The sequence below is a fragment of the Ctenopharyngodon idella genome, chromosome 1 (genome assembly GCF_019924925.1).
Source record: "Ctenopharyngodon idella isolate HZGC_01 chromosome 1, HZGC01, whole genome shotgun sequence".
In the NCBI taxonomy this organism is placed as follows: Eukaryota; Metazoa; Chordata; class Actinopteri; order Cypriniformes; family Xenocyprididae; genus Ctenopharyngodon; species Ctenopharyngodon idella.
The window spans coordinates 39,948,559-39,972,052 of record NC_067220.1 but is presented as its reverse complement, the minus strand read 5'-3'; the positions used below and the strand labels follow the sequence as shown (position 1 = coordinate 39,972,052).

The 23,494-nt window shown below is 36.8% G+C and overlaps 1 protein-coding gene across 6 annotated transcripts; it reads right to left on the bottom strand.

The window, feature by feature from the left end:
• Positions 1–1,709: 1,709 nt before the first annotated feature.
• On the bottom strand, positions 1,710–23,454 carry aplf (aprataxin and PNKP like factor). 6 transcript variants are annotated; one of them, XM_051887940.1, is made up of 11 exons: positions 23,148–23,454; positions 22,863–22,979; positions 20,671–20,742; positions 18,686–18,846; positions 15,749–15,923; positions 14,743–14,848; positions 12,223–12,404; positions 11,340–11,626; positions 10,520–10,642; positions 6,077–6,123; positions 1,710–3,584 (listed from the first exon to the last, which is right to left on the bottom strand). In XM_051887940.1, exons 2-11 carry the CDS (start codon positions 22,953–22,955, stop codon positions 3,391–3,393), a joined length of 1,440 nt encoding a protein of 479 aa, XP_051743900.1. In that variant the 5' UTR covers positions 22,956–22,979; positions 23,148–23,454; the 3' UTR covers positions 1,710–3,390. The 6 variants fall into 6 exon arrangements, with proteins under 6 accessions (XP_051743900.1, XP_051743906.1, XP_051743884.1 ...); XM_051887946.1 differs by having other exon boundaries at positions 12,223–12,407; positions 15,749–15,917; XM_051887924.1 differs by having other exon boundaries at positions 12,223–12,407; positions 23,148–23,451.
• Between the last annotated feature and the right edge of the window lie 40 nt (positions 23,455–23,494).

The following is a 23,494-nucleotide window of genomic DNA, read 5'->3' as shown; positions in this document are numbered from 1 at the left end:
CCCTTTTCCCATCACGTATCATATCAGAAAGGATTCATTTTCAATAGAAATGAAGAAAAGGTTCTAAAAGTGGAAGTGCCTAACGAGTGTTTAATAATGATAAAAGTATTTAAAATTTTAATAAATAGGCTATAATCATTACACTCTGTTATTATTGCATCATGTTAATGTACAATATGAGGTGCAAATAGTATGACACGCTGATTCATTATGCTCCGAAGCTTCCTGAAGCAGTGTTTCGAAATCGGCCATCACTAAATAATTCGTTATTTTGTTTTTTTTGGGCGCACTAAAAATATTCTCGTCGCTTTATAATATTAATATTGAACCACTGTACTCACATGAACTGATTTAAATATGTTTTTAGTACATTAATGGATTTTGAGAGAGGAAATGTCATTGCTCCCTATGTAGGCCTCACGGAGCCAACGGATTTAAACAAAAATATCTCAATCTGCGTTCCGAAGATTAACGAAGGTCTTACGGGTGTGGAACGGCACGAGCGTGAGTAATAAATGACAGAATTTTCATTTTTGGGTGAACTAACCCTTTAAAGTTTTAACTTAGAGTTTGTTGAACCTCCTTATTGAAACAGACCCCTGATGTTGAAACTTTCACAGAGCTGACAAAGCAATGCAGAGCATCAAGATGAAAGACTCAAACAAGGTCAGCTAAGGTTGACTACTTTATTTAGACTATTTTCTAATTTTTGGTTTTTGGCTTTAAAGTGCCTATATTATGTTATGTTAAAGGCTCCTAATGTTGTTTCGGAGGTCTCCAACAATACGTTTACATGCACCCAAGGTCAAAAAACACTTTAATATACATTGCAGCACCACCTCTTCTCTGGCAGCGCATAAAACAGTGTCTTCTCGACATAACAACAACACGAACCAAACTCTTCCAGGCCTACAGTGTTTGAGGGTCAAAGTAGACATTGTTCGTGGCAGAGGCTGGCATTATAGGCTGGTATTATGCAAATTTGTTACAAACCTAAGTAGGTTCGTGCGGGAACTAAGACTAGAATTACTGACGACTCCTTTCAGGCAGTTCAGAATCGCTTCAGAATTCTTTTGGGAGACACCAACTCCATTTACCGTGCACTTTTGATTTTTTGAAACTTTGCAGCCCTTTTACATTCATAAACAGCTATATTACTTACTGCATTAAAGGTAATATATGACAAAGTGTAATAGCGGCACTTTAATATTTTGAAAAAAATTTAAAAACTGCATCCCATTCCATCACAGACAGGACAGGACAAGAGAAAGATTTAAAAAAAAAAAAAAAAAAAATGTTGGCTCTAAAAACAAACAAAACCAAAAATTAGATTGCAAATAAATTAAGATTCAGTTCAAGAAATAGTTCACCCAAAAATGAAAATCATTTACAATGAAAGAAGATGATCATTTAAATGCCAAGCTAAAAAAACAAAACAAATAACAAAAGAAAAACCCATTATAAAAGTATTCTGTATGACGTGCTAAGTATTACAAAGTCATGTGATAGCTTTGTGTGTGCTGTTCTCGCTGTTTTCGAACATTTTCAGAAAAGCAGGTCTTAATCATGTAATAAGCTTGATCCAAGCACTAGGTTTTGTGATGCACTCCAAGTTTTGACCTCACAGTTGGAGACTCTTCATAATTGTTAAGTAATTTCACATGTGCCAATCAGAGCTTTCCAAATCAATCACTCAGGAGGGTCACAAACACAAGCTTGATTCTTGCTTTATCTGACAAAATAGCCATCAACAGCCAAATGCAACAATGATCTATAAAACAGACAAAAGTCCAAAATATTCCACAGCACAAAAAAACAAACAAAAACATCTTAATGCTTTGTATGATATATAAAGCTTGACTAAGCATTCATAATCTTCTTAGATGAACAGTTCCTCTTCTGAATGCTCAGAAGCTGGTTTATTTGTTTTCCAAACTGTTTGTGAACGGTTTCGGACTCAAATCACAATGACTTGGAAAGAGCCATATCTCAAAATTCATGGATTTCCTGTTTAAGACTTGTTTGTTCTCTTCTCCCTTTCGTCATTTGTCCTTGCCCAGTTACAAAAAAATAACTTAATCTCTGAAACAACAGTTTATAAAAACTGCAGCCCACAGGGTTTTGGCTAGAATTAGAAAAGAAATACAGAAGTAATTCATGGTTATGTCTTTGTTTTTAGAGGCTGTGTTGACAAAAAAAAGGTAAGTTGCCCATCTAGACAGCATTTTAAGGTATCAAACATGTTCTTCTGATGTGAATGCTGTCCTAAAAGGTAGGCTGCCTTCTAAGATACTTTCTTGGCACCAGGATGCGCTATGGGAAGAAGGCAAACCAGTGGAGGCAGTGTGATGCTTTGGGCAATGTTCTTCTGGGAAACCTTGGGTCCTGCCATCCATGTGGATGTTACTTTGACACGTACCACCTACCTAAGCATTGTTGCAGACCATGTACACCCTTTAATTTAAACGATATTCCCTGGTGGCTGTGGCCTCTTTCAGCAGGATAATGTGCCCTGTCACAAAGCAAAAATGGTCCAGGAATGGTTTGAGGAGCACAACAACGAGTTTGAGGTGTTGACTTATATATATGTGTGTGTGTGTGTGTGTGTGTGTGATTTTAGCAATTAAAGTCTAATATATGTGTAAAGGTGTAATTGAAGCAATTAAAAAGCATTTTAAAATTGTGTTACTGAACTAACTGTTGTTACTGGTTCTTCTGTTTATTTTTCCTATTACTCTAAACCTCAGTTCACTCAAGAACCGGAAGTAGAAATAAACCAGTTAGTGAAAATAAAAGCCCACGTAACTAATTAACTGAATTCATACAATCAACCAAAAAAAAAAAAAAGAGACTTACAAAGTAGCAGCCTTTATACAAACACTCACAGACACGATAAGACAGGCTGGGATAAGAGCAAGTGTTTAAAAAAAGAAAAAAAAAAAAAATTAATAATCAACAAACATCAGTTAGCGAAGAAAATAAAATTCAGGGAGAGTTATAGGGATACTTCATCCAAAAATTAAAGTAGATGCTGATCATTTAATGTCAAGCTCATTACACCTCAATTTAATAATGAACAGCCCATCATTTAAAATTAATCCTTAAAATGTGAAAGCAAAAGGTAATGAGGATAATCTAAAACTGAATAAAATTTGTCAAAACCAGCAGCAAAAAAAAAAAAAAAAAAAAAAATCAAAAGTAAAATTCGTAAAGTTCCTTTCTGGGTGAGCCATTCCTTAAAGTGTGAAGGCAAAAGGTAATGAAGGTGATCTAAAACTGAATAAAATGCCTCCATGGACAGGGATTCTGTCAAACCCAGTGTCTGATGTTTCATAGTCTTTGTGAGATTAGTGTGAAGAAGCAGTTTTCATGTAATCTACCCCAAAAGAGTCACTTCTTCCTCCCGAGGAACGCTTTTGCCTCTTTCTTCAGCCGTTTAATGTCCTCTCCTTTTCCACTGTCGTCCGATTCAGGCACATAGTCCGAGTCTTCATCCACCTCTTCCTCCTCACTCTCGTCATTAATAAAACTGTTTTCGTAGTGATCTTCATCCTCTTCATCAGCTTCATCAGCAGCGGTCTTGGCTGGGGAAACAAAACACCATGAAATGCGGTTTGAATGAAACATTTTGGAGCCGTTTACACGTGTATTTCGCACTGACCCCTTGTGATCACCCAAGACAGTGTAAACGGTGCTGGTTTTTGTGAGGCATACGCCGTTTTCTGGAGAAAAATAAGCACTTCGTGAAGCATTTAAAACCAATCACTTATCAGTGACTGCTAATAATTAAACATTACAAAATCTTGGTAGATGTTTCTCCTAATATTTATGCTGTTGTCCATATGTGCATTCTGTTCCTCCTCAGGGTTCACACAGCATGTTCTCAATTAGTTTAAGAGCAGTTTAATTATGTTAAACGTCCAGAGGAGCCTCAGGTTACTCGCCAAACATTACGCTTATTCGGTCCCATGGTACATGATTCAGATTTTGGCTTCAGTGAGACGCACGGATTTGCAGGTGTTAAATATGCATGAGTTGGAACAATAAACATATTATTTATTCTTCATCTCAGAATGGAAAAGCGATTGGATCTCAGAGAAGAGCTGTTGGTTGCACTTTCATAGACGACTGTTACACTCACCCCCCTAAACCTCACTCCCATCCGGGTCACGGCACCAATGTAACCCCCTTCAAAGAGCCAGTTCTTTATTTACCTTTGCATTGCAAACAAGCAGAGACTGTCCAAACTGCGTGTAGCAGTTCCTTCACGATGGGGGGGGCGGAGTTATGAGGTTTGACAGACAGTTTGAGGATCCAATGGAGTCACAAGGTTTAGTCACAAGCTCTTTTTAATACTTTTCATTGGTTAATTATTTGCAAAACCCACAGAAAGACGTAAAGGGTGACCAATAGTAATGATTTATGAAAAAAGGACGCATTATTTATGAGGTTTCAACCTGACAGTGACGCTATGTTGATTTGCTGCTCAAGAAACATTTTTATTTCAGGATTTTTTGATGAATAGAAAGTTCAAAAGAACATTATATATTGTTTTTGTATATATTATTTTATAATTAAATGTTTTAATGTATTGTTGAATTTTCTCTGCCTGTCCTTAGATCCAGAATGTTCTGGGTTTGAATATCAACTAAGCACTTGGTCATTTGAGATATTTGACTAGAGTTTTATGTGTCTAATTCAAATGGCTCACGTAGCTTTTGTGGTTTCCACTTCACAATTTATTCCTGATGAAACATTTAAATGCAGGGAAAAAACGCAGTGTAATTCTGAAAACAGTCCAGAGGATGATCACGGTTCACACCTCTCACATCAACGGCGTGGCCTGCAGTGGAATTTCATGCTGCACGACCAATCAATCCAAATTAGACAGGACAGAGGAAAGGAGAGGAGACAGGGAAGAATGAATGATGGCATTTTTTAGGACTTGGGATCTGCAGTTTGGAAAGTGCAACTAATATTTTTCCTCTCCTTCTTAGATAAAAACTATTTATTTCACATTTAAAAAGCAATAATGTGGCGATTTAGCATGAGCAGGCATAAAAATGACGTATTACCCAAAAAACAATTTTGGCACCAATGATTGAGTTCTGTGGAGTGATTTACTAAATCCGTTTCTCTATAATGTAATTTATTGCCAACAAGGACCCAAACAGGAAGTAAATATTACATTATTCAGTTTGAGGTTAAGGAGAACTGATAGAAACCTCTTACTCTAAATTAGCGTTGTCTTCTAAGGTAAGCATCACTTTTATTATTGTTATATTTAAAGAACCAAACGGTCTGATTCCAGAATCCACTGCCGCTTCAATATACATCCTTTTGAGTGAATTGTAATGAGCGATTTATAATCAAGGTATTAACCAATATTCAATATTTATCCTTCTACATATTACATGATTTTAATGAATTCTTCAAGCTTACAGAGATTTTACTTAATTATAGAATTATATGTTAAAGAATTTACTTCTCTTTTCATCTTCAAACACTAGAGAATAATGATGGATATTGTCTGAACCTCTCACTGAGAGAAAGAACATGTTATCAGTATCCTGTTTAAAGCAAGAGCCTGGCCAACTTCTATGTATCTGTGTATGTGTGATGGTGTGTGATGGATTTTTGTTGCAGATCCTGTATTGGAGAGGACAAACTGGCGCCTAGAAATGCATATCTGTGACCTAGGTCACTTCATGGCAAAAACTAGGGTCCTGGTGTCAGCCGTATAAAAATATTTGACTTGTTTTCCTCGACAAAGACCATATGTGGACATTTTCTAAGTTTATCTATTTCTTAGCCAATCAGAATCATTCAACCTGAAGTAATGACGTAGTACGCAGGGCAGCCTACAAACTCCTTCCTCCTGGCTTCTGCTGATGAAACGGCAAACTATTCTCTTCAGTAAAATTTTCTTCCATTTATTTTTTTAAACTCTGACTCCTGGTCTTCATTCATCGTATCTGGCCCTTGGGTCTTTTACTGTAAAATCCCCTACAGAACAAATCCTCCAAATGTAACTGTGGCAGACAGTTCACATTCATTCACACTTAAAAATACTCACATGGTGATTTAGTGTGTTTGTAGTCCATCTTGTGAAGCAGATTCTTCCTGAAATATTGAGGCAAGCACACAGAACAAACTTTAAACAAATGCTTAATAATGCTTTGTTAATCTAACATATTTCTTTTACATTTGAGGCAAGACACTGCAGGCAAATCCACTGCTTTTTCATACAGTAATCAATTCTGACATTTTGGGCTATTTTTCTTTCAGACTAGTGGAAAAAAGATCTCAATGTGTATCTCAATGTGGACTACATTCGAAGGAGTCTTCTTGAAAGATTTTTCTCCTGCACTGAGCCACAAATCTCCAAATCCAAATCTCCCACAAATCTTTTTTTTTTTTTTTTTAAATAGAGATCACGATTCTGACTAGACAACTTAACAAAATAACATGCAATTTACTAGAGGTTGCAGTAAATTGCTGCAGTCTATTTAAAAAATATTTAATTAATTTGAATTTGTTTTAGAAATTGGTTTAAATGATTCAGTGACTCATAAGATTTCACTTGTTTCATTACTGGATGAATCTGCGTTTTTGAACGAATCTCTTGAGTGAATGATTCAATGACAAATACATTTTTTTAGAGATCGACTGATATATCGATTTACAGATATTTTCCCTGATATTTAAGCATTTTACCATAATCGGATATCGGTTTTGTAATATCGGATTTACCGATATTGTGGGTGTTTTGAGAATTGCGCACAGGATCGCCATTACAGCGCATCTGAGGGAAGACGAGACAACGGCGTGCACAGGTAAAGTATACTTACCTGCTTTGCTGTAATTAGTAAACTTTATTTAACATAACAATGCACAAATTAGACGTGTTACATGTAAATGTAGCTAGTAAATGTAGCTCCGTGAGCTTGTCTCTAAGAAATAGAGACAAGCTCACGGAGTCACGTAAGATAATCCGTCATGTCCTGTCACAATAAAGATGTAACTTTGCATGAATTAAATAATATAGCCATGAATGAGCACATGTTGGAAATAAAAGCGCTGAATTTAATTCTCTCTCTGTCATCTATGCTCATCATTAGTCTCGTGAAGTCGTCTGCATTTTGCTGTTCACTCAGCGGGTTGATGCTCAGGAAATGCTCCAGCACGGCCACTGCATGTAACTTTTAACAAGATTCACTTGTTTAAAACACCGTAATTATATAGACACTTACTATATAACCATTAATTCACTAATAAACATCCAAGTAAACGCAACTCTTTGGAAATTAATTATTTATCATCTCCGCGAGCGATCGCAGTTTGAGTGTAGTTCTGTGTACATGCATAGATAAACAGCGCTTTGTCAGCAGATATTTCATAATCTAGAACGACAAAAACATTATTAATAATTCTGATATAACATGCCAGTTGAGAAATGCAATAAAATACAATGTTTTGTTTGTTATATTCCAATATTTCAGAGAATATTATTCAGTTATTTAACATTATCCAGCGAATTATTCTTCACTTTTTAGCCTTTTAAACAGCTTATAAATCTACTAAAACTGTGGTTTAAAATGAAGTATTACATTTCTGCAAAGTTGATATGACTCTTGTCTTTAATTTATTTTCTCTATTTGAAAACATTAGACATTCTACATTTATTTTGCTTATTGTTAACATTAGTGTTGCTGCAGATGCTTTTTATAAATAAAATTATTTTTGTAATATAAAGACTAAAATTAACAAAATGTATTGGTGTATAAATAAGATTTGTTTTGTTTTCTATGCAAGGAGGGAGTGATTGCTATAAACTTTTATCCCAGTACTTCTTTGATAATCTCAATTACTGTAACACAGAAATAACGATACTGTGTGGTTGAAATGACTGCTTGTGAAGCCGTTTCATACTTATACATGACAACTGCTCCCTCTGGGACAGCGGCAGCACCAACACAGGTTTGAATGTTCCCCTGTGATCATACTTGTCAGTTTAATAGACATCCCTGGCTTCTTGTCATTTGTGACCATGGTCCACAAAACCAGACATGAGGGTCAATTTTTTGAAACTGAGATTTATACATCATCTAATAAGCTGAATAAATAAGCTTTCCATTGATGTATGGTTTGTTAGTATAGGACAATATGTGGCTGAGATACAATTATTTGAAAATCTGGAATCTGAGGGTGCAAAAAAAAAAAAAAAAAAAAAATCTAAATATTGAGAAAATCGCCTTTAAAGTTGTCCAAACGAAGTCCTTAAATGCATATCCACTCACAAAAATACATTTTTGATATATTTACGGTAGGAAATGTACAAAATATCTTCATGGAACATGGTCTTTACTTAATATCCTAATGATTTTTAGCATAAAAGAAAAATCGATAATTTTGGCCCATACAATGTATTGTTGGCTATTACTACAAATATACCCATGTGACTTATGACTGGTTTTGTGGTCCAGGGTCACATTTATGATTGTGTGGGTGTTCAAATCGAGACTGCAATCTTTTATTAATCACGCAGCTCTAATTCCCATTTACATTCTGAAGGTTTTTACAGAGGGGTTTTTCATATATAATTTTGCCTGATTTATATTTCATTTTATTACTAAAAACATTTTCTTATTTATGGAGTGATAAAAAAAAAATAAAAAAAAATAAAAAAAAAGATCTAAAACTGTAATATGTCAACAAAATGAAAAGATTTTTAAGCCTGGCTTTATCCAGTTTTTGGAATTCTAAAAATGTATGCAAATTAGTGCATATTTAATTAACTAGATAATGCTTCGCTTGCATATTTGAACGTAACATTTGTCTTATTGTATTATTATTAATGAACTGTTCACCCTATTCACCTGTAGTGCCTTGCCTTAATTTTGTCTTCCTGAGCTCCACTTTTAGTGTTTCTTATAAAGACATGTAAAAGTGGACTGTCTTAAAGGGATAGTTCACAAAAAAAAAAAAAAAAATTCTGTCATCATTTACTTACCTTTTCCATACTATGGAAGTCATTGGGGACCAGAAACTGTTTGGTTATAAACATTCTTCAAAATAGCATCTTTTGTGTTCAACAGATGAAACAAACCTCTCACTGAGAGAAAGAACATGTTATCAGTATGTTTTGGGGAAGCATCCTGTTTAAAGCAAGAGCCTGGCCAACTTCTATGTATCTGTGTATGTGTGATGGTGTGTGATGGATTTTTGTCGCAGATCCTGTATTGGAGAGGACAAACTGGCGCCTAGAAATGCACATCTGTGACCTAGGTCACTTCATGGCTAAAACCAGTGTCACTTGTGTCAGCCGTATAATAATAGATGACTTGTTTTCCTCGACAAAGACCATATGTGGACATTTTCTAAGTTGATCTATTTCTTAGCCAATCAGAATCATTCAACCTGAAGTAATGACGTAGTACGCAGGGCAGCCTACAAACTCCTTCCTCCTGGCTTCTGCTGATGAAACGGCAAACTATTCTCTTCAGTAAAAATTTCTTCAATTTATTTTTTTAAACTCTGACTCCTGGTCTTCATTCATCATACTCATACAGGTTTGGAACAACTTGAAGGCGAGTAGATGACAGAATTTAAATTTTTGGGTGAACTATCCCATTAAGTTAATGTCTCAGGATTTTATGAAATTAGAAATTAATTTTTTGCATCTTAGTTTCAATAATTGTTTTGAGTTTTAAAAGTTTTGATTTCTGAAAGTAACATTTTTCATAGTACAATAAATTCTCATCTCAAAAGATCCAAGAACTTTAATAAACTTCTAACTAAAACATTTAAATAGGGGCTTTCGCACTGGAGGAACCTTTTCATAGTTCCTACAACTATTGGCTGAAGTACCCGGATTTTCCCGTGTTTAGTGCGATTTTAGTTCTAGGAACTCCTTTTGGAGGAACTAAATTAGCTCCTACTTCAGAGTAGCATCTAAACCAGCACTATAGGAACTATCAGTGATGTAAACGCATGTCAAACACCAGCACCCGGCATTTTTAAAAAGCCGTGTAAACATATTTACTTCACAAACATGGAAAACAGCGATAACAGCATTTACCTGCTGTCTGCAGGGTTGTGTTCATTTCTCCGCCTCGATGATATGTAATACTGAAAGTTGTCTTAGGAGATTTCGTCTCTTAGCCCCACTTTTTGCTCTTTCAGCCGCGTAAATTATGTGTTTACATTCCATTTCCATTATCGCGAAACCCACGACACACAACAAACACAGCGTAATCACAGCATCCTCCATCCACCGGCTTTTAGCGTTTGTAAATGCCGTGCTTAAAGACGCCGCTGTCGGCTGCTTCAGAGTTCCTATTCCTGGTGCGAATGCAACTAGGAACATGACCCAGGTGAGAAATTAGTTCTCGGGGAACTATCCTAGTGGCTAGTTCCTATAACTGAGTTCCTAGAACTATTCAGTGCAAAAGCCCCTAATGAAGTATGGTGGTTTATCATTTTATATGATGGTGTTTTTAAGCTCATTTGCCGTCACCTGTAGCAGTGGGTTCCGTATGGACACTCCGGCCTGTCATCATCATCAGCATCCTCTGCCTCCTCGTCCTTATAGTCGCTGTCTCCGGGGTGACTGCACTCCTGAAAGTGGAGCGGATTTTTCCTGAAGAGAGGAAAAACACAATTGCTCAGTGAACTGCAATGCATGCTGGAACGCAATAAGGCAAATGAATTCAATCGCGAGCATTCATGCAACTTAATTACACTGACAGCTAATCTAGTTGGAAATGAAATGTTTCCGTTCTTCATTTCAGGTTGTCGTTATCATTCTGTGAACCTTCATAACAGGAATATTTCAATAAACTGTCAACAGAAATAAACTCTGAAAGAGTAATTGATAAATCACAACTGCTGTCAGTTAGAGATGATGCTTTTACTATGCAGTTCCTTTATTGAAACAGAACAGAAAACCGAACTGCGTACAAATGCAAATGGTTTACAAGTTGATGTCATGCTTCAACTCTGCTTTTGAGGACAGCACCCAGCTTTTTGGAATTAAAAATAAGCGTCAGAGAACTAGACATTAGGGAAAACATGTGCGCTTGTCTTTGAAATATCACGCAAACCATTTCAGTCGAGCAGATTTACACATATTAAACATCTCAGAGGAGCTTTTGCTTGTGACTTTCAGTCTTAATCCTCTTCTAGCATTTTATCTTGAGATTGTATTAACTACATGAAACTAATTAGCATGCGCAGCATTGATCTTCAAGGAACATTTCGAGTTATATATTTATGGCATTATAGACACAAAGGTTTTAGGTAAAGTTTAAAAAGTTAATTGAAGGTTATTCAAGTACCTGTAGCAGGAGCTGCCGTAAGCACACGGCGTCCGGCGCTGTTTTTTCACATTACTGGTGCTTGTTTTGCTCTCAGCCTCCATGATCTTTGAGCTCTGCGAGGGTCCCTGGCTGACCTGAGAATCACTGGGATCTTTTGCTTGTGTTTTTGAGTCTTCAGCTTGAGCTCCTCGTCTGACCTCAGTTCCTCTGCCAGCTCCTCTTGTCTCCCCATCAGCACGCTCCATCAAACCGGTGCTGTTCTCTCCGTCTGGGACTCCACTACTCTTGGGAGCTGCTGCATCATCCTGTCAGGACATCCATGCACACAATAAACACTTCCATTTCAATGCAACAAAAATCCGGTATTAGCTATATGTGACATGAATTATATATATATATATATATATAAACACACACACACACACACACACACACACACATTTAAAACGAGGGAACGAATTAATTTGTGGCCACAATATACATGTTTTACAAAAAAAATGTAATGTTTGGAATGTGCATACTTTTTACAGTTTATAATATTTTATATTAAATGTATGACATATATGTTTACATTGCCAATTTTATACAATTACAGTAACAGCTAATGAAAAAAAATGACACAAATAAGAAGTGAAATGTGATATTAATTTAATAAACGGTGTGCTTCCATTAAGTAATCACATATTAAAAAGTTGCAGTATGTAGGTCATTCCAAACTATTATTATTGATGTTCTTGTTGTTATTATTATTAATAATAATTTAATTAACAGTATGCTTCCATCAAATAATCACAAATTAAAAACTTGCAGTGTGCAGGCCATTTCAAATGATTAAGAAATACAATCATCTTCTTAATACTAATATATTAATAATACATTAATATAGTATAATGTATCCCACCAGAGATACCAGAGGCACCGAATCATCTTCAGAGTCACTCTTCAGTCTCTTTGTTTTCCTTTTGGGCATCTCTTCCTCCGGCTCCTCTTCCTCAGATGATAGCTGAGCGGCTCGAGCTCGTTTGGGTCCAGTTGCCCGCTTTGGTGTAGCTACTCGTTTGGGTTTTGTTGGAGTCCCCCTCACTGCTGAGATCCAAAAGAACGTGAAGAAAGAAAAGGGGTTTATTAACACGTTTATGCAGGTAAAAACGTTAATGTTTTTGGTCACACCATAACTCAAGGTTAAAAAAGGATAAAAAGTCAGGCAGAAAAAAAAATCTATTTTTTCCCAAATCATGGTCTTCTGATGCAGTGATTACACACTGCACGACCTCCACGATCTGTAGGACCACAACAAAGTGAAAAAGGCCCCCGAGGGCTCCAGATGTGAGCTGTGGCACTGAGAAGGTCAGAGATGAGGGGTGACATGGATGCTTTCCAGACAGAGAGAACAGTACAGCTAATGCATGCCTCATGAGTTAGTCTTTCCAAATATCTATCATCCATCACGGTAAGTGTGTGCAAAGGAAAGAAAGTGCCTGATGCGAATACATGTGTATGTGTGTACTGAGCATGAAGGCGGTTGCTCAACTCTTGCTTCATTCCAAAATCACTGCTGCAGGTGCAAACAAGAGCTAATAAGAAAAGTCCTTCCACATGCTCAACTCACGCACTAAAGCATCCGTAAAAAATAATAATAACAATAATACTTTTATTCAACAAGGATGCATTAAATTGATCAAAAGTGACAGTAAAGACATTTGTAATGTTACAAAAGTTTTCTATTTCAAATAAATGATCTTTTGACCTTTCTATTCATTAAAAAAAAAACATTGACAATAATAATAGATGTTTCTTGAGCAGCAAATCATCATATTAGAATGATTTCTGAAGGATCATGTGACACTGAAGACTGGAGTAATGATGCTGAAAATTCAGCTTTGATCACAGAAATAAATTACATTTTAAAATATATTTAAATAGAAGTTATTTTTAATTGTAATATTTCACGATATCACAGTTTTTACTGTGTTTTTGATCAAATAAATGCTGCCTTGGTGAGCAGAAGAGACTTCTTTTAAAAACATAAAAAAAAAAATAAATTAAAAAAAAAAACTTTTGAATATGTTCAAACACACATCTGTAAAATATTTGTGTGCACTGAAAGAAATTCAAAAATTAAAAAAAATTTGGGTAAGGATGTAACATCACACCCTGAATGCTTTAAAAAATGTGTTTAAAGTACTGTAGTGGCCATCATGCATTAAAGGGTTAAAGACTGATGCTAGTTAGAGAAACAAATCTGCACCTACATGAGCTGAATAAGAAAGTTTTCTCAAGAACAAACCTGCAGTGCCACGAGACCCAGATGGAGTGCCGAATATGACAGGTTTGGTGCTAATGAGGTGTTTATGAAGTCTGTACTCGCTCTTTTGCAAGCACATTAGCAATACATCTGCATTTCTGGAGGGCGGCAGGATGCATATGAGAAGCCCTGAGAATGAGGGAGACATCTGGGACAAATCTGGACACAGTCTGGCTGGGTTGGAGTCACAGCACTGTAACTGATTTGACAAGTGGAAAGCGACTAACTCTCTCTGCCTTCTCCACTTTATCCCTCAAAAACCGCCTGACTACTATCTCTGTGACGACTGGACACTTGACAGATGCGTTTTTTTTTGGCCTGGGTGTGAATTGAGTGCATTAGTGCCCGCCTCCTTTTTCAGTGCCACTGGTTCCAAAAGTATTTTTTCCATTAATTTCCCCCACAGGGATTTCAAAAAAGTCTTTGTTAAAGCGTTATAAGCCATTAGCCAAACCAACCAGCTACGATGTGAATCATAACACTACAAACTTTGATTTGAAGCAAAACCTATTTTGAAAAGGTACAACACTGTGTACTTAACGCCTTTGGTGAGGGAAAGAACTACAATCCCATGAAGCATAACTGAATTTAAAACGATGGGGAAATATACTACTTCTCATATGTTGATAGCATACATAAAAACAACATATTTTAAGTTTATTGCAAAATATGCAAATATTTTAGTATTTTGAGAGTATAGCGAGATCGACTCGATTACATCATGCACAGTGCTTCATGGGAGTGGGCGGAGGATAAAGAGCTATTTTGGCACGTGTTGCTTTTTTCTACTCTGATTGGTGTAATTTTCTGTACAGCATCATGGGTAATGTACTTTTTCACCAGGAATTCCAATGTTAGACATGATTAATTTAAAAATAAGCTGAAATAATGTGAACTGATGGCTTCAGCAGATGCAAATACCATGGATTAACCACGGATCCTCGTAGCTCACAGCAGGTCTGTCTTTAAAGGTTTATAAGTTATCGATCAAAATCAATTTCCTTATGGAGAAAATGAATGGAATTTTTACTTTCGGAACCAGACTGTTGCACTCTATACACAGAACACTGGTTCTGTTGCCATGGGGACAGTGTTCAATTGCCATAGTGACAGTACCTTTGGCAGCTGATGGGCTTGTGGTAGCTGAAGTCATCATCCAGGCTGGCAAGATACGCTTCTTCTGTGGCAGATCAGACTCGTCGTGTTGGCTCTTTGTGGGCACCTTGAAAACACAAAATAGATTAAAATTATAAGACTGTAGTCAAGTAGGGTATAGAAGAGCATACAAAATATAAAACAGTAGGATAAAGTAGAAAAGAGGGTAAATTTATAGGAGTACAAAAGAGTAAGGTTAGTATAGCATGCAAGAATTTATCCCCTGGTTTCACAGACAAGGCTTAAGTTTAGTCCCAGACTAAAATGCATGTTTGAGCTGTTTTTAACTGAAAGCAACTTGCACTGACATATCTTAAAATATTCCATTGTTTTGTCTCAAGATGCACACCAGTAATGTTTTTTTTTTCTAAGGCACGTTTATAAAAGCTACTTAAATGCCCTAATTGAACTAAGGCCTAATCCTAACTTAGTCTAAGCACTGTCTGTGAAACCGGGCCAATATGTATAGAAGAGACTGGTATTAAACACTTATATCATTTCTGAGGGGGAACTGAGGAACAACACTGCAGACAGAAAGCACATGATATGACAGGAAAGTACAAATAATAGCAAAAGCAGCCATAACAGCAGGGTGAGTCCTGCTGCTCCTGGAATAAAACATTTCCCTTTCGTAAAAGGATACAGTACAATTATGCATGCATCAATAAAACACATGTTTAAATCACCGAAACCCACATCTATGATCTTTATAAAGCTATGGTAGATGGACTCAGTAAGGTTAATACTTTTATTTCAGGAAGGATGCTTTTAATTGATCAAAAGTGACAGTAAAGACATTTATAATGTGACAAAATATAACCATTTTAAATAAATGCTAATTTTCTATTCATCAAAGACGCGATATGTGAACAGCCCCTAAGGAGACTTCATCCAAAAGCATTAAAAATGCGTGCCCACTTCAAATCTTTGAATGGTAGCTTATAAGTATACAAACACACACACACACCTGGGTTAGAGAGCAAAGTGTGTGTGATGAAGCACCCGCTCCTTTATCTCCTGTGAGCGTAGAGCTGGGGCTCGAGGGCACGCAGCTGTTGGCTTCGAGTGTGGCGCTGTCTTCAGAGAGCCCAGCCGGTCCAGTCAAACACTTCTCCACCTCCTCCTCAAATGCCTGACTGTTTCTGTCAAGAAACAAAATCTTTTATAAGTTAAAGAGACCATATTATGCCCTTTTTTCAAAGACTTGGTTTTGTTTTTGGGTCTGCTAGAATAGGTTTTCATGTTTGGATGTTTAAAAAAATGTGCAATGTGCTCTGATTGGTCAGCTAGATCAGTGTGTTGTTACTGTCCCGCCCCCTTACCATAACCGTGAGCTTCAACCAAGCGGCAACCTCCCCCAGTTTCTCTTTGAAGCCAATACGGAAATGACTTAAATTGCGATTCATCGACTGGCCACTAGGGACAGGCTCCAAAAGAGAACAGAATCTCATTCAATCCCATGTTAAAATGCCCAACTTTACAGCAGAAAAAAAACATGTATACAGCCTGGTACAAATTGTGGTTTTGGTCTATATAGATAATTTTGCCCTTCATGACAACTCTGAGGGGGGTGAATTTTTTATAACTCATCCTTTTAAATTATATTAAGCCTTAAAGTTCTGCATAGTTAAAGGCGTGGTCACTTGAGTGACAGGTGGATTGCCACTGCTGTCTGTCACCTCAGCTAATTCCAGCCGCTGAACTTGTAGTGTTTTTGCTTTTTTTCGGGATTATTTTATACAATTATCAAATAATATGTCTTGCTGTGCGGTTTATGGTCGAGACAGATGTGCGTCTGTGTACATGTGCACACATGCGGAAGATAAACAGAACACACGTTGTTGGATCGTCTTGGCATTGGTAAAAGTTGTTCATCAGATTTACTACAATGACAATGGCTGGAGAATATGCCTCTCAAGACACCGACACTGCTTGGGTATTATAACTAAAACTGCTGCACTATTTAGAAAAATTATACTTTGGAAGCGGGCTCATTTGTTTATGAGAGTCCAATGTATACGATTGTAAACAGTTTTACAACATAAACGCTGCTCAGGTTGCATAATTTCTTAAAGAATGATGATGGAGAGCAGATCATTCAGAAGAAATGTGATGCAAACAATGGATAATATATCAATATTTCATGGATTTAACGCTTTTGTGGACAAAAAGTGCTGTTGTTTGTTTTTCAGTGGACACTCATGGACATTTTACCCAAGTGCAATGGATTGGATTCATCTCGCGATTGCTATTTCATTACAAAGGTATGAAGTCCCGTTTTGATATTGCGTGTTGTCATTTGCACACCCGGCACAAATTACAATATTACTGCTGCTGGAGCAGCTATATCGTAAAAAAGACACAGTAGATTGAGAGTAAACCTTTCAAACTTTCAAATGATATAACTTGTTATCTTTATTAATATTTTAGATAGTGTCTAAGATAGATAGCTCCTTGGCCTGAGCTAACTTGATCATGTGTGGTGGGCATGGTTTCAGCAACCAGGCATCTCAGTTCCAACCACGTCCCGCCTCTTTGCCCATTTTCATTTATCCAGGAGTGATGCACGGTGACACCCCGCCAAGATGGCGACAGCCCACTTCAGGCTTCAAAAATGCTCTTCAGAAACCTACGGGTGACGTCACAGACATTACGTCCATATATATATATTTTTTTTTTACAGTCTATGCTTTCAACACACTACTAACTCAACTCAACCAGGCCTCGCTCTTTTATTTGCATATGCCTTGGGCGGGAATTATTTAAAATGAGGAATATTGTGATGTGTACGTTTTCAGAAGAAAACTACAATCGAGACATTTCAGGGAGTTCAGAAACAGTGCGCACTGATATACAGGGGACCTTAAGTGTCATGAAAGGCGCCTATAAATAAAATGTATTATTATTACTACTATAGAGAATAACTTTCTATGGAGAGACTTTGTGCTTTGTAACTTTGCAGACCTTTTTCATGTTCAAACAGCAACACACTAAAGAAAGTTGAACATGTAAAAAAGCATATGTCCTCTTTAGCCTCACACTTTGGTAAAACCCCTTGGATAATATTCAACAATGTATGAAACAATTGAGATACAATATTTGCGCACTTTTGAGGAGACAATCAAGTCTTTAAAACAATTCGTCATTAACAAAAACAACAATCCCTCGAAAAGACAGCCACCTAATTGTCTAATTTCACAGATGAAAGGCATGACTTTTAAATGCATGCAAATCAGCACATTCAGAATTGATTCGCCACAGCAGCACTTATCATTTGTTTCCTGAGCAGATCATCTGGGTGTTATCAGAGCGTCTATTTGAAGGTGTCCATTCAGGACCAGTGTGCTTATTATAGAGAAAGACAATAAAAGTGTCCTTTGATCTAAACTCAGCGGGTCACAGATCGGTTTTAAGGGTAAAGGCCAAAATGAACACATTCAACAAGACGCTGATTATCATGACCAGAGGAAATATGGAAAGATGAGATAAATGACTGGCCTTAATAAAGGGCTCTATTTTAAGATGACAAATAATGATAACACTACATGCATGAATGTATTTGAATATTCATGAGGGTGTGAATATTCATGAGGATCCTTAATTGAATCTAAACCAATTTAACTTCCATAATGTGACAAACTGTACAATATTCAACAGTAAAACAACATAGCACTTAATTTTATCCATCAGGAGTCAATACAAAAGTGAGTGTTTCAAACAGAATGAAGCCATACCTGAATGTATTAAGAAGGTAAATTGTGTCAACAATATATTAACCCTTTCTTTTACGGAGTGAAATAAATAGAGAGCTTGTTGCAAACATGTTGTAGACTGTCAAATCATATCAGATTCAGTTCTGTTGTTGTTGAATAATAGAGAAGCTTTTTGTGACAGGCTGAATCACCTGAGGGTTTGATCCTCTTCTTTGATGCGCACTCTGTAAACGTATTTCCCAGGCATGAGAGAGAAGATGTCTCCCTCCTTTAGGCAGTGCCACTGGTCCTTCTCCAGCGGCTGAGGGCCGGCCACAATGGTCGTCTGAATAAAACATGGGTTCAGGTGTGTCTAGTGGACAGAAAGAAGAGGAATTCTGGTCAAATACATGCACATAATAATTATTTTTGCACATGTCTTTATCATATTATTCAGAATTATTTTGCCACCTTGTGTTTTTTGTCGGATTTATCTCCCATATGAGTACAATGGCTGATTCACAGCTTTGACAACAATCTCTCTCAAAAAAAGTCACATATTTGAGCTGGTGTTATTTCAGCATTATTTATATACTAGTATTTATTAATATTTTGGATAAGCTTTTATTTTTGTATTTCCATTTTAGTTTAACTTTTTGTAATTTTTTATGTGCTTTTGTAATCTAAAAATATTTCTATTTAGATTATTTTTATTTTTTGTAATTTTAGTACTTGGACTTATTTTATTTAAATTAATTTTCAGTTAAGTTTTTCATGTTTAAACTTTTCACCTAATATTTATACTATATTATTTCAGCTTTATTTCAATTAATGAAAACTTTTTTGGTGGAACATTACAATAAGGTTTCATTTGTTAACATGAACTAACAATGAACAATACTTCTACAGCATTTATTAATCTTAGTTAATGTTAATCTCAACATTTACTAATGCATTTTTAAGATCAAAAGTTGTGTCTGTTAAGATTAGTTAATGCACTGTGAACTAACATGAACATAGTCAATAATTTTATCCCTTAACTCTACACCCTTGCTCCATTTAGTATACATGGATCTATGAATATGCTAATTAGCCCCGCCTCCACTTGCTCACGCCAGTTCAGAGATCCACTCACATAGCGATAATTAATATGATTAGCCTTTTGCTTGACTACATTATCAAACAGCTAATAACGTGTTGCTAATGTTACACAAACCATGTTCCCATTCACCATGTCAGTCAAAACAGCTGCCTTCTAAAAATCAGCATCCTTAGAAATGCTTTGACCGACTCAGAACATCAGTGGACAAAGGCATAATAGTTCATCATAACATCGTAATATGCATCATACACCTGCTATATTACTAAATCTACATGATTTTTCATATCAACAGAAAAATTTACCGGGATAACCTTCTTTTGCGACTCCCCTGCTTCAGAGCGGTCATGGTTATAATGATATGCTAAAGCCCGCCAGCATGTTGACATGATTGGTTACAAGGTAGTTTGTGACGTCAGAAACACCAGCGATTTCAAACCATGTTTTTTGAGTCTTTTTTTCACTGCAGATTTAAAGAGAAAATACTCAGCAATGGTGTTGACTTATGAATTTGCACATGGTTTATCTTAAAGTATATTAAAAACACCACATAGACATATAAACAATATCAAAAACTTGATTTTCACCACAGGGGGACTTTAACATTAATAAAGGATAAATGCTGCAAAAATATATTGCTCATATTAGCTAATACATTAACTTATGTTAACAAATAAGACCGACCCTAGAGCATTGACTTGAGCTTGTGCAGCTAGAAACATTTGTATGCTTGCCTAGAGTATGTTTAATGATTTAATTCAATTAGCTATCAATAATCTGAATATTCATGAGATAAATCCAGTTTTGAAAACAAGGGCTTGTTAAATACTTAGAGTCAAAAGATCAATAGAGGCGAAAATTACCCAAATGCAATCATTGTTGCTATGACAGCATGACTAAGAGGCTAAAACGACACGTGTAATTAAGAGAGACAGCTGCTGGAGAGAGAAAGATGCGAGGAGAGAGCTCTTAATCAAGAACTTTTGATGTCTTAACATCAAAGGCGACGAGTGCTGCTTTTGTTCGGCAGAAGAGTCTGAAATGACAAAACCACCATCACGACTCTCTGCCCACATCAGAAAACCAACAAAAACATACAGGCTTCAGACGCAGTTGACCATTTTGGTTCTCCAGGATGCCGTGGTTCCTGGACACTCTCTTATCGTTCACCTGGTGGAGAAAAAAGATAAAGTGAAACATTTACATTTAATCATTTTGCAGATGCTTTTATCCAAAGCGACTTACAAATGAGGAGAACAACAGAAGCAATCAAACCAACAACAGGGCAACAATATGCAAGTGCTGTGACTAGTCCTAGTTAGTCTAGCACAGTACACATAACAGGGTGTTTGGGGGGGGTGTTCGTATCAATGTGAAAAACAGAACGCAAGCTTCTGGAGGGCACACAGGTCTGAACTAGTGAGTTTTGGTATAGTGGTGCAGAGCCAGTGGTCGTTCTGTAGGCAAACATCAGTGCCTTGAATTTGATGCAAGCGGCAACTAGCAACCAAAGCAAATTGATAGAGAGGTGTGACGTGCACTCTCTTCGGCTCATTAAAGACCACTCTTCCTGCTGCATTCTGGATCAGTTGCAGAGCTTTGACAGTGCATGCTGTAAAGCCTGCCAAGAGAGCATTACGATGGTCCAGTCTGGATAGAACAAGAGCTTGGGCGAGGAGTTGTGATAGGAACTGCTCCGATAGGAAGGGCCTGATCTTCCTAATGTTGTATAAGGCAAATCTGCAGGACCAGGCAGTTCTAGCAATGTGGTCTGTGAAGTTTAACTGACCATCGATCACAACTCCAAGGTTCCTGGCTGTCCTGGATGGAGTTATGTTTGATGAACCTAGCTGAATGGAGAAGTTGTGATGAATTGTTGAAATGGCTGAGACCACAAGCAGTTCCGTTTTTGCAAGACAGAGAAGCATCATGATATGTACTGTATCTTTAAGGATTAGTTCACTTTAAAATGAAAATGACTCCAAGATTCACTCACCCGAGCCATCCTAAGTGTATATATATGATTTTCTTCTTTCTGATGAACACAATCAGAGTTATACTTAGGAAAAAAGCATAACTGACAAGTTGAATATGGAAGGCGTAGGATGTAGCGTAAGCGTTTTGAACTGCAAGAGGCATAAGTTGAATACGGAAGGTGGTCTGGCGGAAGCTAGATATTTAACTTGTTAAATTTGAATATTTTTCTTACACAAACGCTTCGCTTTGCTTCAGAAGGCCTTTATTAACCCCCCGGAGCCGTGCGGAGTACGTTTATGATGGATGGATGCACATTCTTGAGTGCACGTCCCGTTCACCGCCATTATAAAGCTCGAATGCGTCAGGATATTTATCAATATAACTCCGACTGTGTTCATCAGAAAGAAGAAAGTCATATACACCTAGGATGGCTTGAGGGTGGGTAAATCTTGGGGTAATTTTCATTTTAAAGTGAACTAATCCTTTAACTTCAAATGTATGAAGGCATCTGGTGAATGGTACACTACTGTTCAAAAGTATGGGGTCAATAAGATTTAATAAATGACATCATAAAATATATCCAAATAAAAAGCAGTTGTAATATTTTTTTTCTTTCACAAACATTTTAAAAATCTTTCTGACCCCAAACTTTTGAATGGAAGTGTAGGTATTGTTATACGGAGGAGGAGTTAAAGGTTATCAACATTTAGGTGCACACTAGCTTATAGACAGCTAACACATACAATAAAAGGCAAAAATCATTTTGATTTTAATGGGTTTTCAAAAAATAATCTATGCTTTAAAGCTGTTGTCAGGACTTTTGAGGTTTGTTAATACAATGAAGAATGCAGTTCATGGACCACTCCATGAGAGATTTAACCTCAATATCTCCTATTATCTCCTTCAGATATAAGAGTTTGGAGTGCCATCTTCAGGGCTTTGATTGTCATTACTCCAAAATAAATGACCCCATGCATGAAACTGAAAGTAACACGTTTTGAAAGTACTACACTAAAAACAACAAATAAAACATTCAACAGGCCAAAATATTTTAACAATCGACACCAACTCACTGCGTTTAATGCAAAAACATGCAGCCTTCACATAAACAGTCTCTTTTACTTGGGTCATTCCTCCATGCCTATTGAGCTTTAAACAGCATGTCTGTAAAAGCACACACCAGACTACAGGCACTAAAGTGTATTAATTATAACTTAATATTTTGCACAATGGCAAAAACCTTTGTGCAAAGTTAATATAGCATGTTGTCTAATATTGTGAAAAATACTGCACAGCAGTAATGGTTCACTTACCCCTAGAAATGGTCCTCTCCCCAGGACAGTTTCTCCATAGGGCAGCTCTATAGGACTGCCACCGTCCACCTGCTCCAGCTCAAAACCTGGCATCTGTGCATAAGAAGAGATACAGACCTGTTTGGACGTAAAATATAAGTCCATGATTAAATGTCTTTACTTAACTATAGAAAAAAGTGCGTACAACTGCTGTAAAGCAGGGTTGTGCTCGCACGCGCTGTTTTCTTTCTCAGTAACGTACAAACTACAACTCTCCCATTATTAGTTTACGAAAGAATTACTTACTATTTAATTAGGTTGCGAAGACGAATTCGTTAGTGTTGTATGCACCCCAACTTTTTCGCAGCTTCATGTACATGAAACTCGCTGTGTTGACTAACTGTGAAGGGTAGTAAGAAATGAAAAATAACGCGAATAAGCACTTCCGGTGAACTCCACCATTAGCTTACGCGGTATAAACACGCACGTCAGACCTATCCAAACCTTTTGTCGACAAATGTGCGCAAATTTCGCAATTACAATGTAAGCTAAAATTCACATTTTGCAGCCCAGTAACAAAGAATCAAAATAACTCCACATTGCCGCTGAAGAAACGCGCATGCGCGGTGAGAACTGGGCGAGGTTTGCCTTGT

Coding starts and splice junctions, on each gene's coding strand:
- aplf (XM_051887924.1), bottom strand. CDS start 22,955: ATGCCAGGTTTTGAGCTGGAGCAGGTGGACGGTGGCAGTCCTATAGAG. Junction 15,924..18,685: donor GAAGAGGATCAAACCCTCAG/GTGATTCAGCCT, acceptor GTTTCTTGACAG/AAACAGTCAGGCATTTGAGG. Junction 11,627..12,222: donor CGGTGCCTCTGGTATCTCTG/GTGGGATACATT, acceptor ATGTCCTGACAG/GATGATGCAGCAGCTCCCAA.